An 18592-nucleotide genomic window follows, 5' to 3' on the forward strand; every position below is an offset into this window, starting at 1 on the left:
TAAAATGCCCAAGTAATAATTTGGTATCTAAACTACAGAAAAGAGCCATCTGGCACAATAAAAAAACACACTGCTTTGACTGTCTGTTCTTTCAAGAAATACTTTATAAAATAAGAATGGCTTGGATATAGCAGGTACCCAATAACTGCTTCCTGAAAAGCTGATTATCCTTGTACTTTAGTGATAATATTCAAATTAATAGTTTTCACTTCTTGACCCTCTAAAAAAACATTATCTCTGATTTTCTCCTAATAAAGTATACTGAAAACAGCATGTGTCCAAGTCCTGGATGGAAATAGGTATATATACACATACACACATATACATACATATCAATATCATGTCATTTTGGCTTCTATAGACTTCAGTTTCCTCATCTGTAAAATGGTAGAATTGTATTATATCTCCAGTAAGGAAAATGGGCTAGATTTCACCCAGCTTTCAAATTTTATGACTGAGAAACTTAGCAGCTATTTTCATGTAAGGAGAATAAAAACAGTCTTAACAGATAATGTAAAGCACTAGGGGGAAAACACATGAAAAGAGGTAGTAGGGTGTAAAGACAAATATACTTGATTGGAAGTCCAGAGTTCTAGTTAGTTTCCATGCTATCTACTGACAAGCAATGAGAATTTGGCAAGTCACTTGCCATCAGTACCCTCATCTGAAATACAGGAATAGTATGTTCCCTGCCTGTTATGGAAACCAAATAATGTCACGTGAAGAAAGTGGCAAACTACAAAATGCTAGGCAAAGATGAAATACAGTACCATTAATCCATTTAAGAGCCTTTAGTCCACCAGTAGAGTGTGTTGGTTAATAGATAATGGAAAGCCGAGGCAAAGAATTTAAGCCTTTGTCAAGTTATGTGACCCTAAGATACAGTGTTATGTTGCTTCCTAAAACACATTACATGTACTTTGTAAAGACAGATAGGTCAGTAAGCTTCCAAATAATAGTGTGTTTGACTTCAGACTTCTGTGTCTCATCCCATAAGTCACAGTCCACTTTTTTCTAGCCAATTTCGAATAGGATTCCTTCCAGAATCATTTTAAAGTTGGAAGGGACTGCGTTTCTCTGTCATTTAATCTGATGAGGAAACTGAGGTCCAGTGAGGTTTATGAGGATTACCTAAGGTCATATTGCTAGTGGCTAAGTTAAGAATCGGGACCTCCTAATTCTTAGCCTAAACCCACGAAACTAGAACGAAGAGCAAAACAGGATTTAGATCAATCCCTTCTATTTTTCTGTAAATTTAAGTTCTAATTCTATACTCAAGAAACACTGGGAAAACTCAGGAAAAACAAAAACAAAAACTAAAAGTCACTTGCAATCCCTCTTTAGCTATTAACATGTTTGGGTATATATCTTTTTTTTTTTTTTTTTGAGACAGGATCTTGCTCTGTCATCCAGGCTGGAGTGACGTGGTACAATCCTCACTCACTGCAGCCTCCAACTCCTGGGCTCAAGAAGTTTATATATATATACATATATATGGGGAGAGAGAGAGAGAGAGAGAGAGAGAGAGAAAGAGAGAGAAAGAGAGAGAGAGAGAGAGAGAGAGAGAGATGTAGTCCCACTATGTTAACCAGGCTGGTCTCAAACTCCTGGCCTCAAGTGATCCTCCCACCTCAGCTTCCCAAAGTGTCAGGATTACAGGTGTGAGTCACTGTGCCCAGCTGGGTATACATCCTTTTTTCCTAAGTATTTTCAAAAACTGGGATCATATTGAACATATTCTATAATACTTTAGGGAAAAAACTGAGCAATCCGCATTAAATATTTTCCCACATAATCAATTTTGATATTTTTAATGGTTGCAATGAATGTGCTATAAATATCAAACATATCTCTAGTTATTTCTTTACAAAATAGTCTTATGAGAGCAATGTTTGCACTCTTTCACTACCAATAAATTTCACTCTTTTACATTGTGAGGTTTCTGGCCATTTATATTCCTAGTATTTAACAAGGTATTCGATTACCTGCATAACTAAGAAGATCGTAGGATTTTTAAAGATATAATGGTTTGGGACGGCAATCAAGTTCTAATGGTACTCACTTTTTAGGTTACCTTCACCACAGGCTGCTCCAAAGGCAGAGCAATGTGGAATAAACCAGCACATTTACTTAAGATCACACTATGATACATCTCTCTGAGTGCCTCACATCACAATGGGGATCCATTCACTGGCTTCCAGATGATGTTCACAGTTCATGTAACACTGATACTGACTTTGTTCCTCATGTTTAGATAGCTTGTCCTATCTATACTTCTCAGAAACACCACCAACTAGAATACAGCCACTTATCCACAAAAGTTGTATCAACCGGCTTACCTTCTGGGAGAGATGGATGGTACCCAAATACTAAAACTGAATCCTGTAATGTGGAGCAACCAAACAGAAAACAGTCCAAGGATTCAGGAAATGGTAAAAACATTTTAAATCTAAACAGTAGTTATTTTGGTTTTGTTCTGCTCCCACCCCCCAAAAGAAATGGAATTCTTTCCAGCATGACCAAAAAGGAAAGCTAGTAAAACATCTAAATGAACTGACCCTTGCATATTGATAATTAAAATTCTCCTGGTGATTTAGATACTTCAGAAACCTTATAGGCTTTCTCATTAATTCCAAAGATTATCAACTTAATGTTTCACTGAAATTATATTACTGACCTTATTTAGAAAAAGCTACACAAATTACTACTGTTTATTGTTTGTTATTTGCCATGCACGGTTAGGTTTTACATATACTATTTTATTCTGCACAATAATCTCATAAAGTAGGAATTCTGATCCCATTTTACAGATGAAGAGTCTTGTCTGTCTACTCAGTTAATAAATGACAAGCAAAGATTCAAATCCAGTTTGACAGCTTAGACTGTCAAACTCTAAACTCAAATTTTTACACTATACTACACTATTATTTAAATAAATAAAAATCAGATACAAGAAGCCCAGTAGACTCTGGCTTTCTATTCTTCAGTTCACCTTGCAGACAATCTAAAACTGCCTTTCATTATTCTTTATTAAATAATGTTCACTGGTGCCTACCCATTGCCTTAGAAGTGTGCATCCATGAGCCAGCTTTTCTTCACCCCTCATGTCTCATTCAGTTTAAATGCTATTGCCTCAGAAAGAACTATCTTGACCTCATACTCTAAATTAGGCCTCCATGTTGTTAACCTAAGTACCCTTCTTACTTTTTCTGACTCTTTTCATAATCTGTATGTTGACTGCTTAACATCCCATTAGGACAGGGACCATGTCTGGTTTGTTCATTAAGCCACCCAGCTTTGAACCCTGTATACCCAGAGACCAGCATTGTGCCTGTCAAACAGAGGTAATCTTTTGCAGAATGTATAAATGGAATGAAAGAAATTAAATGAGAGTCAAGGATTTCCATAATCTGGCCCTACTGTACCTTCTCAGTCACAGTTTGCTTAAGTCAATTCACTGTTCCCTATGGAGGTCTCTGGCTCCCGCTGAGACTACAAATCCTACCCAGACTTTAATATTCGGCTTAAAACCCATTTCCACTTAGAGCCCTATCCCAGACATAACCAGCCTCCTCTCCACTTCTATTAGACTCCTATAGCACTTGCTCACCATGCTGCTATCCAGCTTTTATTATAAACTACTTTGGAGTGTTAATTTACTATTCATGCAGTTGGTCTTAGGTCTCATCTACACCTGCACTACACATTACAGTAGTCACTGGGCACATGGAGCCACTACGTACAAATCAATTTAAATTACATAAAATTTAAAATTTGGTTCCTGTCCATATTAGGGACATTTCAATTGCTCAAAAGCTACCATGGCTAGTGGCTACCATAGGGAACAGCACAGACATAGAAAATTTCCACCATTACATAAATTTCTGTTAGTGCCTTGGGTTCAAGAACTGTATTTTAAACTTGTTTCACATAGTAAAGATGGTACCCACAACACCTCATAAACAGGGAGAGTTCAATATTTAATAGAAAAAACAGTAACTTGCTGAATAAGATAATTTTAACATGACTATTTACATTGTAAACTGTTGTCTTCTACACTAGCACAGGGTCCATACACTAAGTTAAAGACTATCCCTAGGTCAAGTTTACCGTTTTAGAGAATCCGATATGATTATCTAAGAGTCAACCATAAAAACAGCATTTATATAGTATTATCCAGTTTATAAAGTGCTTCATATTCACCAATTATTTGGCCAATATATTTTTGGTGAGGAACAGAGATTCAGGGAAGGTCTAATATTTATTGAGTGGCAACTAAGTACCACTGTGTGAGGTGATTTTCCTGTGTTCTCATCAGCCTCACAAGATCAAGAGGACACTGAGGCTGAGAAGGTACCTATTCACATCATACAGTAACAACACCCACATCTCACCACTGCATCCTCAACTCCTTCTGGCTAAATATTTCTACATAAACAAACAGTGTATTTAATGAAGTAGATGTTGGCTAATAAAATTACAACCGACCTTAAGTTTGGAGAAGGAAACTTTTATAATACTGAATGTGTAATTAGATACAGTAAAGTTAGATACAAATGTCACAGATAAACAATGCTTTTTTTAAAAAGAGAAAAGAAACACAGCCTCTTTATTTTGGGAGTAAATGGGCTAAATTAAGGGAAGAAAGTGCAGGCAATTTTCAAAAACCCAAATTATAAAGCACTTAAAAAGATGCATAGTAATATTATTGAAAATAGTTTTACTGTGGGGAATATGTACTCAAATATAGCTGATGACTAGTATTAAACAGTGAGGTAAGCTATTCAAATGTTTAAGATCCATATTACAAATCATTTCATTATTCCGAATATCCAACTTATCTCAAAGTTTTAAATCTCGAATGAGCCAAACCCTTATTACTAATAAATTATACATTGAGAATATATTGATGAGGTTTCACAGTAGAAAAAGGATTAGGGAGGGGCATTAAAGTCCTTTAAGAGTTTCCGTAAATGTGATCCACAAGAACTGGGACGTGTTCCAAACTGCACTGTTAAACTGCCAAGCCAATGAACATTCAATCTTGGTTTCTTCAAATATAATGATGCTCTTTTAGTCTACCTCAAAGAAGAGAACATAAGATGATTACGATATATTTTATTAGACTTCTAATCTCTGCTGTAATTTCTTCTAGAAAAATAATACCAGTGATGAGAAAATACACTCTTGATTTGTCCAACTTTTTTTTTTTTTTTTTGAGGTTGTCTCTTACTTGCACTAAGGCTCCCATTCTCAAAAAGAAATCGAAAGACTGATATACAGCAAGGCATCAAAGCATTCTTTAGAAGGCTCAGCAACCACTATGGATACTGCCAGGAAATCATTCCAAACACTCTCATTTTGAAAAAGGCAGCAGTCATAAGGGGGAGGGAAGTGGATGCTGTCAGAGGTGGCAGGTGTGTTTTGAGGCCAGCAGTGTTTTGTTTTTAATGTGGCACAGTTGCACGTCTCCAATTCTGTGCCACAAGGGAGCAAACATCCGAGAGCTTCTTAACTCTTTTACAATCATCTCCTTGGAGGAAAAGAACACTTTGGTAAGATACAAGTTTGGCAACTTTTTTAGGCAGAAAAGCTGAACCTGTTAGAATACTTAAAAAAAAAAAAATTGAGTTCCAGTCTAAAGAATAAAAGTAAAAATAAACTCCAAAAACAACTAAAGTGAAAATAATGCAGAACTGAATGCCATGTTTCTTTTCTTTGAGGAGGAAGAGGTATGGGAAAGGAGGTACACTGTTGCTTCTTCCCTACACCTTTGTATAATGGAGATCTCTCTCTCTAATAGTTTTCTTTTCACTTGTTACACAAAAGCAAAGTGTTACAAAAAGTAGACTCTTGTGGTATCTTCCAAGAGTACTTCAAGTAAAGCGGAAGAGATACATGTGTCAGTTCTGCAGTGTCCCGTTAAAGAGGGCAGCAGTGCTGGGATAAAAATGAGTTAACATGCTCCTTGTAACTATGAATCCGCTTATGCTAAAAAGTATCGAGGTTTCATTTGCATTATCCCAGACTCCACACCGCGCCCACAGAAGCTTCTCTTGAGAATGCTCCGTTCACCTTCAAAACACAATGTTTTATCGGAGTCAATTTACAATTTTGTGGCAAGTAAGGCGAAAGTCAAAAGCAGCCTCAAACCACCCTTAGTTAGTAAACTGAGGGGTTTAGGGCTCATTAAGACTAAGACGATCGGTTACCCCCTTGCCAATGACCGGGATGAATCTCAAGAGTTGTGTTTACAAGGTATGCACAGACCCACATTGTTGCGTGCGCCCGTGTACCTTAAACAGAGGAAGGATGTGGACCTACGGGGGAAGTCTTTGGAGTTTCGTGAACTCCTATGAAAAGGTGGGAAGGGAGAGAGAAAGTCGTTCCGTTTCGATTTTTCGAGGTCACTTCTAGGGACTCGTCCGCCAGCGCGTCCCGGTAGCGGAAAGCCCGGCCAGCGGCGCCCGACACGGCTCTGCCTCCTCCCTAGAAGGGCGCGTGGGCCAGCACCCGTGGTCAGCCCGCCGCCCGAGGTCGGGTGGACGCTTGGCCCCGCCCCCGCCCGCTCCCGACGACCCTCGGAGGTGGCGGAGGCGCGCGACTCACATGTGCGGGTTCCTCCTGAAGGCGTTAGTGATGTCCTTCACTACCCGCTGCACCAGCACCGCCACTTCCTCGCTGGTCTCGGCCATGTTGGCGGCGGCCGCGACTGTTCGGGCGCGCCTCCGCGTGAGCCTGGCCGCCAGCAGGAGTTCCGCGGAGAGCGCGCGCGCGGGTGCGCCGGCTAGGCCGCGCCCCCGTCGCCGCAGCCGCCGCCGAGCACTTCCGGGTCAGCCTGTCGGCGGCCTGGGCGTGGCGTTAGGTAGGGCTGGTGGCTTCCCAGTGAGTGGAGGGGTTCGCCTCCGCGCGAGTAACGGACTTTCTAAGCGTCAGAGAAGATGCTGCACGTGTGTTTGCAAAGTTCTCTCAGGCCGCCGATTTTCTTATTTTAATTTTTAGGCCACTCGGGACCGAGGAGAAAGGGAACCTCAAGACACACTCCACGAGAGTCAGACACCTGCCTGAACACCCCTGGCCAGGTCCGCGGGCACTCTTGAATGTTCAACTGAGGGTGCAGGGCCTCTTAACAGTTAGTCTAGTCCTGGGCGTTTTTCAGAGCTTGTCCGCTTTATTTTCCCAGCCAGAGAGATGAAGAGGTCCAGAGGCGTTGCGGCGGAGCGAGTCCCTATTTGACCGCATTGGTGACCTCCTTTCTAACTGTGCCAATTTTGGTCTCTGAACCTGAAAGCAGCCCTTTTTAAAAACATTAATTAAAATTCCTAAATTTATTAAAGGAAGACAAAGGAAAGTGAAGGAAAAGTTATTTGCCATCTGGATGTAGGAAATAGAAATGAAATCGTTTTTAAATTTTTCGATTTCATTTTCTACTACATTTGGTAGCCTTTGCGTCAATTTTGGAATTTAAAAAAAAGTATCAAGACTCTGACAGGGTTTGCTCATAACAGCAAAAATAAATTTTTGTAGGAAAAACGAGCTTTCTAGTTTATTTAGGATTTTGAAATGCCATAACTAAAATTTGTGTGTATCCGGTTTTCTTTTGCTCCTCTGTGGTAGAAAAATCTGGCTGCTTTTAGTTCAGTTTTATTCTTCCACCCGTGAAATCTGCATCTTTGGCCGGGTGCGGTGGCTCACGCCTGTAATCCCAGCACTTTGGGAGGCCATGGCGGGCGGATCACGAGGTCAGGAGATCGAGACCATCCTGGTTAACACGGTGAAACCCCGTCTCTACTAAAAACACAACAACAACAACAAAAAAAATTGGCTGGGCGCGGTGGCTCAAGCCTGTAATCCCAACACTTTGGGAGGCCGAGACGGGCGGATCACGAGGTCAGGAGATCGAGACCATCCTGGCTAACACGGTGAAACCCCGTCTCTACTAAAAATACAAAAACTTAGCCGGGCGAGGTGGCAGGCGCCTGTAGTCCCAGCTACTCGGGAGGCTGAGGCCGGAGAATGGCGTGAACCCGGGAGGCGGAGCTTGCAGTGAGCTGAGATCCGGCCACTGCACTCCAGCCTGGGTGACAGAGCGAGACTCCGTCTCAAAAAAAAAAAAAAAAAAAAAAAAAAAAAAAAATTAGCCAGGCGTGGCGGGCGCCTGTAGTCCCACCTACTCGGGAGGCTGAGGCAGGACAATGGCATGAACCCGGGAGGCGGAGCTTGCAGTGAGCCAAGATCGCGCCACTGCACTCTAGTCTGGGGGACAGAGCGAGACTCCGTCTTAAAAAAACCAAGAGAAAAAAAAAGAAATCTGTATCTTAAAAAACTTAAAAAAAAAAAAAAGAACAAGTTCATGGTGTGTTTAATGTGAACATATGCGGAGCATTTGTGGTCGTTTTTATGATTGTAAAACTAAAAACTATCCATTGCATGTAAAGTGAATGAGAAATATAAACGAAAAATATAAATTTACTATACTCAGTGGTCAGTATTTCCTGTGGGTATGTTTATAAAGGCTGGACTTGGCCTTCTGGTTGCAAAAGAAGTGAGATAGGATCAGGCGCAGTGGCTCACACCTGTAATCCCAGCACTTTGGGAGGCAGAGGCGGGAGGATCACGAGATCAGGAGATCGAGACCATCCTGGCCAAGACAGTGAAACCCCGTCTCTGCTAAAAATACAAAATTAGCTGGGCATGGTGGCACATGCTTGTAATCCCAGCTACTTGGGAGGCTGAGGCAGGAGAAGCGCTTGAACCCGGAAGGAGGAGGTTGCAGTAAGTGGTGATCGCGCCACTGCACTCCAGCCTGGCAACAGAGCAAGACTCCATCTTAAAAAAAAAGAAAAAAAAAAAGGAGATAGAAGTTTCACAAAATTGTAGCCAGTGAGGTGGGACAGATTTAAGAATTAGTAAAATCGGCCAGGCACGGTGTCTCATGCCTGTAATCCCAGCACTTTGGGAGGCCGAGGTGGGTGGATCACGTGTCAGGAGTTCGAGACCAGCCTGGCCAGCACGGTGAAACCCCATCTCTACTAAAAATACAAAATTAGCCGGGCGTGGTGGTGCATGCCTGTAGCTCCAGCTACTTGGGAGGCTGAGGCAGGAGAATCGCTTGAACCCCGGGAGATGGAAGTTGCAGCAAGCCAAGATTGCACCCTGCACTCCAGCCTGGGCAACAAAAGCAAAATTCCATCTCAAAGAAAAAAAAAAAAAAGAAAAGAAAAAGAAAAGAGTTAGTAAAACCAAACAAACTTTAACCAATAACAAGTTCTGGAGTGAAACAGTGAAAAGAGTGGAATGTGTGTGTTTAGATTCCAAGGCAAAAGGCAACTTTAAATATCCTGTTTAAGAATGTAAGACCACCCATTCTCTCTCCTGCTGCCTTGTCAAGAAGGTGCCTGCTTCCCCTTCTGCCATGATTGAAGAAGAAATGCCAGAGGTAGAAATTGACATTGATGATCTTCTTGATGCAGACAGTGATGAAGAGAGAGCTTCAAAATTACAGGAAGCTCTTGTAGACTGCTACAAACCAACAGAGGAATTTATCAAAGAGCTGCTTTCTCGGATAAGAGGCATGAGGAAACTGAGCCCTCCACAGAAGAAGACTGTATGATTCTGGAACAGGGTGGAACTCTCCTGGAAACGAAGAAAGGGTCCTGGGATTTGTACTTCATGAAGACTTTTGTGAAATAATAGGTGTCCTTATGAACAACGTTTTTTGTTTTTTGTTTTTTTTTCTTTTTTTGGTGTGAAGGTGGGGGGTTCTATTAGACATTTATTCAAGAGCGTTCCATTTTTGGTTTTAAAGGTTTTTGTTAATGTAATATTTTAATAGCAAAGATATCATGACTCTAGCCACAGCCCAACCAAGGGTTATCAAAGCAGGTGGACACTTGAAGGGCCGTGCCAGGCTGCGTTTTCTGCAAGGACTCAGATGTTTAGTACCTTATGATACAGGGAAGATAGTTTTCTTACAAGTAGTTTGGTAATATTTTTTTCTTAAGTTGTACATTTGACTCAGCTGTCAAATTTCTCATACTTGTATATATCTACACACAACTAAGTTAAAATGTTGATGTGAGTTATATTTCACATGGATGGAATAAACCCGTGGTCGTCCTTTAACTGGAGGTCCCAGCACACGTGTTTTCAAGAGGTCACTAGGCATTCTTCATTGAGTGCTGCTGACTTCAACATTCACTTTATGCACCAAAGTGAAAGAATTCAGTGTATCCGTTATTTTAATGTGCTACACTACAGAAATGTTAAGTTGGTCAAGGGCTTAATTTATGGAATTTCTATTATTTCATTGGTTGGGATGCTTTGCCAGGTCATGTGCTTATTGTCTCATTTGTGGTCTTTTAAAGTTGTATGAACCCTTAATTTGAAGAACTAACTTGATTTCTAGAGAAATGCCCACTCTAGCTAAGTGATATTTTGCATTGGAAAAAGGAAGCATTGTGTGGAAATGAATCGTCTGCTTTCCACCGGGTACTGTGTATTATTCTGTCTCCAGGAAAGCAGATCAAAAAAAGTTAGCAGATCGAGTGTCTTCTTCCTTAGAAATACATTCTGGTAGCTTCTGTGCCTGGGTAGCATCAGACCAGTGGGTGTAAACCGAGTGTTAAGTGTCAAGGTGAGAAAGCCTCACATTCTCTCAAGACAGTCGCTCTAGGAGCCAATGTTGCTGATTTGGAAGTGTGGAGATTGCATTTCTGGCTTCTCTCAATGGCTTGTGTTGAGGACTCTGGGTGCTCCTGGCCCTAATTGTGCACCCTGATCCCTGTGCTTGGAGCTAGGCCTGGTGGTATGTTCTAGCCCTCTCAGTTATCAGCTCTTTGGAGAAGGATCAAAATTCAGATGGGATGTGGGATGGGTAATAGGTGAGAGTAGAAATTCCTTCCCTCCAGGAATGCCCTGCTGCCTCCCACAGAAACCCACCTACCACAAGATGTCTCCAGATGGCCTTGTCCAAGGATGGGGGTCAGGCATTTTATATCAAGGGTGCTCTGAACATATTTAATTTTTTTAAAAAAACTATGTTTGTGAATTTTGCGTATACTGGCAAGCTTTTGAAAATGTATTTAATTTTGTATTGTTTACCAATGATTTATTTACAAGATATTTACTCAAATAAATGGAGCTGCTTACAAAAAAAAAAAAAAAAAAAAAAAAAAAAGAATGTAAGACCAGTTCTTAAATTAAAATTCTTAAACTTAGTAAGTTTTCTTAATCAGAATCTTGCATCCTAATGGCAGTGGGAAATAAATCCCAATTTCTGGAGGCAGAGATCAAAGCAGCACACTCAGAAATAATGATTTTCCCCCAAAGACTTTATTTAACAGGGAAAAAAGCAAACTTTGTCCCCAAATTTTGATGTAAAACAGGTATTTCAGAAACAGAATTCCTCTGTATGATTCTGTGTATGCCCTCTCCACATGAAAACTCTTTATAGTAATTTTTTTTAAAAGAAAGGGAGCATAATTAGAACTCTGAACCAACTCTCTAATTTTACAGATAAGAAAACTGAAGTCCAAAGAAGTTAAGATTTGAAATTCATGAATCCTCAATAATGATATATATATGTATACAAGAATAGGGTATAATAAATTTAGCGTGATTTTGTCGAAGAACAAGATTTATGTTCATTTATTGATAATAAAATACAGTAAATAAATGCCCAATGAAAGGGGATTGATTAAATTATGAATTTATGTGGTAAGATGCTATTTAGATAATTGAAAATCACATTATAAATAGAAGAATATATACCAAAGTGTTAGAGGTATTTTCATAGGACAATTTGACTATGCAATGTAAAGAGCAAAGTAACACTTGTAATTTAAGATTTTTTTTTTTTTTTTTTTTTTTTTTTTGAGATGGAGTCTCACTCTGTTATGCAGGCTGCAGTGCAGTGGTGCAGGTTCAAGCAATTCCCCTGTGCCAGCCTCCTGAGTAGTTGGGATTATACACACACGCCACCACACCTGGCTAATTGTTCTTAGTAGAGACTGAGTTTCACCATGTTGGCCAGGCTGGTCTCGAATTCCTGACCTCAACTGCTGACCACCCACCTTGGCCTCCCAAAGTGCTGGGATTACAGGCTTGAGCTACTGCACTTGGCCTAAGAAAAGTTTTTTAAAGTATATATTAATAAGGAGCTGATATATTTGTTAATTAGCCAGCTATCTCATGTGCATACTTTCTTACAGATATATTGATTTTTTTAAGTGATCATATCTATTATTATCATTTACATGGTTGTGAATATATTTTGACAGTCTTCCTACCCACTCCCAAAAACCACACGTTTGTTATTTTAGAAGACTAATTGATGATAGAGGAAAATGTGGATATGTAATGACCAAAACAAGTACCAAATACAAATACGATACAATATAATCCTAATTTCACCTATACAGTATAATTTGTACATAATATAGATATAATTGTACATATATATAAAATAGATGGGGGGCTACAAACTAAAATGTTAACAATGATTAGCTCCGTATGATAGAATTGAGATAATTAAGACCAATAAATATATATTGTTTATACTTTTCTGGATATCCCAAACTTTTACAATGAAAAACCTAATGTATGTCTTGAGGGCCCTGGAGGGAAGGAGGACAGTGAAGTAGTTTTAATGACTTTTGTGAAGAAATTAAGATGTCTTGTCATCTGTTTCCATCTTTGCTTTGTATTATTCTGCTTACATTACTGACATGTTGTTTATCACTCCATTTATTTTTATTTGAATCCCATTTTCTGATAACATCTTACAAAATAGAATTCAAATAGTACTACATATGCTCTACCATATGCTAGCTATTATTACAGAAAGAACAGCCTTATTTCCTCCGTTACAAAAATTAAGTAGCCAAGTGCAGAGGCACACTTCTGTAGTCCTAGCTACTCTGGAGGCTGAGAGGATTGCTTGAATCCAGGGGTGTGAAGATCAGCCAGAGCAACAAAGCGAGACCTCATCTCAAAAAAAGTAATGCTCAATTTTGAATGGCTTATTTTATTGTCATTGTGGTTACCTATATCTTAAATTTTGCCAGACCTCAGCCCTATCCACTATCTTAAAATCTAAAATTTAAGAACTTACTAGCAAAGAAATAGGAGAAGGGTAACAAAATATTAACCAAGAAGCCACAGTATTGATGTATTTTATGAATTCTTAAGAAAAATCAACAGAAATGATGATCATCTTTAAAAATTTTGTTAGGCCAGGCATGGTGGCTCACGCCTGTAATCCCAGCACTTTGGGAGGCCGAGGCGGGCAGATCACGAGGTCAGAAGATCAAGACCATCCTGGCCAACACGGTGAAACCCTGCTGTACTAAAAATACAAAAAATTAGCCGGGCGTGATGGCAGACGCCTGTAGTCCCAGCTACTTGGGAGACTGAGGCAGGAGAATGGCGTGAACCCGGGAGGCGGAGCTTGCAGTGAGCTGAGATCGCACCACTGCACTCCAGCCTGGGCGACAGAGTGAGACTCTGTCTCAAAAAAAAAAAAAAAATTCTTAAAGATTATTTCAAGAAAAGTAATAGAATTTAATAAATATACTTTAAAAGATATGTACATTAAATTTAGGACATTTGTATACTCTTCACTTTGGTGTGTTGGTTTATTTCCCCAAGTATGACTTACTATATATTCAAGAACTATTGAAAAATATACAAAACCACTCATGCGTGGTAGTGCATCTATTGTTATAATTAGTTGATATTTCTAGCTCTTTATTATTCCAGTTGTTGGGATAAAAATGAGAAAATACATGTGATAGCATCTTTAAACTGAGAAGCACTGTTCAAGTTATTATTCATTTCTATGAATAAAGAAAGTGTCATTACTAGTAAATCCATATTAAAACATAATAGTAAACTAAGGCTAAGCTAGATAATTTCAATAGGAAACTTGTTTAACACTTTTAAAGAGAATTTTTGTACTGCAATTATAATTAATCTAGTTAAAGCATGAACTTTTTCTGTGCTGACAAAGTACGTAATGTTATCAAGATGATAATAATGAAGATGACTTTAAATGACCAGTTTATGCTGATGTTAGAACCCATGAAGATACAGGGATGAGGATATCAGTTACATAAATGGTTTTTGTTGCTAAGTGATGTTTTATTTTATTTGATAGTTCCAAAATATCATCCTTTTCCTTTGCCCTGTTCTTCCTTCCTACCACAGAGGCCCAGGAGACTCATTATGTCATCTTTAGAAAAGAACAGGAGAAAATGTCTAGAGAGAAAGCGCCATTCCAGGATGTGCATATAGAAACAGCTAAGGAGATGGGTATCTCAATGATGCGATTAGTTTCTCATGTACAGTACTGGAGATGTCAGACTGTCGTAAGAATTTTCTTAGTAATAATGCCTTTTAATGGATGACTAAATTTTTGAAGTATACAAATATGAGTACATCCTTAAGTTTTTTTCCTGTATATTTTTCAATGTAACTGTGACAGAGGTGAAAGCCATAGACAGGTTCCAACATAACTGGAAATTTAGAAAAAGAGTAGGAACTCCATTTTGGCCACAGTAGAGGTTCAGTCTGAAGCCTCTTCAGTAACTATCTAAAAGCAAGACAAGGCTATACCTCCTTTTATCTCCCTTCTAAAGTTAATTTTTCCATTCAGGAATTTTCTAATATACCTTACATTTCAGTTTCTTTCTGTTTCTATGTTTTAAGCTACGTCTGCAAAATATTAACACCAGGTCAAAATTACCCATAGGAAATGATGAGCTTTTTTTGTTATTTGACTTATGCTCTTAACTTGCAGTATAATATTTATAGAGACTGATAGTCTGAATTTTAAGAAGGAATGTCAAAGAATAAGACTCCAAATGATGTCTTCTGACTTTAAGCACTTTAATTTCTATGATAAGTCCTCTGAGTCATCCATGTGCAAAAAGGGCAGTACAAAAGATAATCTCTTGGGTTTATAGGAGGAACAGGCTAAACACTATCCCTGAGAAGACAAGACGCCAAACAATTTGATTTATTCCATAAATTTTAATGAGTGATACTGTGTGTTAGACATTGTGCTAGCTGCTGAGTATTCAATGGTGAGAGAAACAGACATGGTTCATGCCTTCTGTGGGACTTACAGTCTGATAGAAGAGATAGACAATATTCAAGTAAACAGACAAATATATAATGAAAAATTGTAATAAATGGCACAAAAGGAGAAAGCAGGGTACCGTGATAGATGATAAAAGTGTCAGGGTAAGGACATAGCTTTGGAGGCTGTGGTCAGAGAAGCCTGCTCTGGGTGGTGATGTTTAAGCTGAAACCTGAAAGATGAGAAGAAACCAGCCCTGTGAAAAGCAGGGAAAGAACTCACCAGTGGTGAAACATTAGGGTGAAGGCCTAAGAACAGAAGAGCTAACTTAGCATGTCTGAGGAATTGAAAGAAGGCCAAATTAATAACTTTTACCAACCTTACAACGTTTGTAAAGTGATTTCAGATTCAGGATGGTGGTTACCCAAATGACAACAATGAACGTGACTGCCTAGTTACAATTTTTTCCCATTCTGTATACTCTGTGTTCTTTATTGTACTACGTGAACAGTTTTTTGGGCTGAATGTTAAATATATTTGCAGAATAAAAACTTAAGTGTTATGAAGTATATCAGTTAAGGTCCTGTCAGGAAAACAAGTCACACTCTGTATTCTAAGTAAAAGAGGTTTAATATAAGTCATTCGAGGCTTACATACCTGTTGGAAGGGTGAGGTAGAAAGTCAGGGGAACTGTCGTCAAATATCTCAGTCTTCAGCAATAAAACAGGTGGCTATACCTTGTCCAGAAGTTACTGCAAGTCTCAAGAACCTCTAGGAAGCTCCTACCAGCCCTTTTTATAGCACCTACTCAAGTGTTTCTCAAGAAACTCACCCAGAAGTGTGTCAAACCTCATGTTGGTTCTCTGTACATGCTTCTCCTTGAAACTGTCTCTGAAGAATAATGGTCTCTTCTTTCTGCTTTCCAAATCTTGTGTTCTTACTAGCAAACTCTGCTACGCTATGAAGGAGAATTTAGAAAGAGGTAATGATAATGCCTGGGTGACAATCCCAAGTTGCCAACAGACAATTCAGTACAGTTCACTTATTTTGCTTTGGTGAATGAAAAAAAACTGTGAGATTCATTAGGGGTAAAGGTAAGAGAAGCCACTTGCCCTTGGTGCCTGGATATATGTATTCTGGTTATGGAAAATATGACATAAGGCACTGGATGGTGCTTCAGATTGCATATCGATCTTGTAAGACAGCACCACAACCCACATTGAGCTGTCCAATCTAGCACTGTATTTGAGACTTCAATAGGTCATTCTACTGCCTAATTAAGTAAACTGCTTTAGAATGGTGGGGTATGTAATGGTCAGTGAATCCCATGGGTATGAACCCTATTCCTATGCTCCTTTTGTTTTAAAATGAATTCACTGGTCAAAAATTAGGTGTGCTAGTTATGTACTGTTGTGTAACAAACTTCAAGCTTAGTGACTTAAAACAACATTATTATTTCTGGCAGTTCTGTGGATTGACTGGGACCAACTGGGCAGTTGTTAGTGTTATGTGGTTATAGAAAGATAATGGCTGGGGCTGAAGTCATCAAAAGCCTTGACTGGCCTAGATGTCTGATTGTTTCTTTACTCACATGTCTGGTGCCATGGTGCTTCTTGTTCTCTCTTTTCAACTGGCATCTCGTGCTCCAGGGCTTTTCAGAGCGGAGTGAGCTCAGGAAATGATACACAGCAGCTAGCTTCCAAAAGGCAGGAAATGAGAGCTTAGGTTGGTTAAGGGCATAGCATCAGTTTTGCAATATTAAAATGGTCAAAGTGGTCACAGTACTTCCCCAGAATCAAGGGAATGGAGGAAGTCCCATGGGATAGTGTGAAGGTCATGTTGCAGAAGAGAATATGGGATAGAAGATGGTGCTTTGCCTGTCTTGAAAAGAAAACCTATCATGTGTTAAATGGGGTACTGTATTAGGCTATTCTTGCGTTGCTGAAAAGGAATACCTGAGGCTGGGTAATTTATAAAGGAAAGAGGTTTAATTGTCCAGAAGTTACTGCAAGTCTCAAGAACCTCTAGGAAGCTCCTACCAGCCCTTTTTATAGCACCTACTCAAGTGTTTCTCAAGAAACTCACCCAGAAGTGTGTCAAACCTCATGTTGGTTCTCTGTACATGCTTCTCCTTGAAACTGTCTCTGAAGAATAATGTTTCTTCCTGTAAAGCCTGTGGAATCACGAGACTCGTGATTCCACAGGCTTTACAGGAAGCATGATGTTGGCATCTGCTTGGTGTCTGGGGAGGCCCCAGGGAGCTTAAAATCATGGAGAAAGCAAAAAGGGAGCAGGTGTCTCACATGGTGAGAGCAGGAGTAAGAGAGAAAAGGGGGAGGTTCCACACGCTTTTAAACAACCAGATCTCATGTGAACTCAGAGCTAGAGTTCCCTAATGAAGGGGATAGCACCAAACCATTCATGAGGGATCTGCCTCCCACAATCCAAACAACTCCCACCAGGCTCTACCGCCAACACTGAAGACAACATTTCTTTTTTGAAAAAACTGTTTTCATTTTTATTTGTTGTGAGTACATAGTAGTTACATGTATATATTAATGGGGTAGGAAATGACATTTCAACATGAGATTTAAAGGACACATATATCCAAACCATATCAGGTATCATGATAGTAAACAAGGCATTCAGTATATCTATGGATAGTAATGAAGAAGAAACTGGGGCAGGAAAACATCAAACTGCTGTCCCGATGATGGAAGAATCCATCGTAAGCAACCTGCCATCAGGTAGCTTGTTGGTTCCTTTTGGTCCCTTCTGTTGAAAGCTTGGGCACCTAGCAATGACTCTAACAAGATCAGCTTTGCATGGGGGTTGGAGAGGGAATAAAACCTGAATTATTGTGCATAGTATAATCTCTATGGCCACTATTTTCATGAGCCCATAAAGCAAACATTGTCGTGGCTAGGGAAAGAGGCTGAGTATTAGCCATAGAACATTTTGTACTGATTATTGAACACTTTCTGCAATGGATGGCCTTTTTTGAGCATTCATATGGAACATAAATAACACCAGAATCTATGCCTATCCAGAAAGGTCTCTCCTCATACCTCTTCCCCAAACTTCTTTATCATCAATTACCAAATTTTGCTAATTCCTGTATAATTAGTTCATACATTGTATTAGTCAGGATTCTCTTAGAGGGACAGAACTAATAGGAGATATATATCCTATAGGATATAATACATCCTATTTATATATATATATATACTGAGAGAGAGACAAGAGTTTATTAAGTATTAACTTACATGATTGCAAGCTCCCACAATAGGCTATCTGCAAGCTGAGGAGCAAGGGAGCCAGTACGAGTCCCAAAACTGAAGAACTTGGAGTTCAACGTTTGAGGTCAGGAAGCATCCAGCACAGGAGAGAGATGTAGGCTGGGAGGCTAGGCCCATCTTGTCCTTTGAGGTTTTTTCTGCCTGCTTTATATTCGCTGGCAGCTGACTAGGTTGTGTCCACCAGATTAAGGGTGGGTCTGCCTTCCCTAGC

The 18592-nt window shown here is 39.5% G+C and overlaps 1 protein-coding gene across 1 annotated transcript in view; it reads right to left on the minus strand.

Moving 5' to 3' along the window:
- The window catches only part of PTAR1 (protein prenyltransferase alpha subunit repeat containing 1), a 424325-nt gene that overhangs the window by 42511 nt on the left and 363222 nt on the right, over positions 1–18592 (minus strand). The window contains exon 2 of the mRNA XM_050760916.1: positions 6610–6761. Coding sequence (XP_050616873.1) covers positions 6610–6695 — 86 coding nt within the window. The 5' untranslated portion in view covers positions 6696–6761. The remainder of the gene's footprint in view (positions 1–6609; positions 6762–18592) is intronic.

This window comes from Macaca thibetana, chromosome 15, assembly GCF_024542745.1.
Source record: "Macaca thibetana thibetana isolate TM-01 chromosome 15, ASM2454274v1, whole genome shotgun sequence".
Lineage (NCBI taxonomy): Eukaryota > Metazoa > Chordata > Mammalia > Primates > Cercopithecidae > Macaca > Macaca thibetana.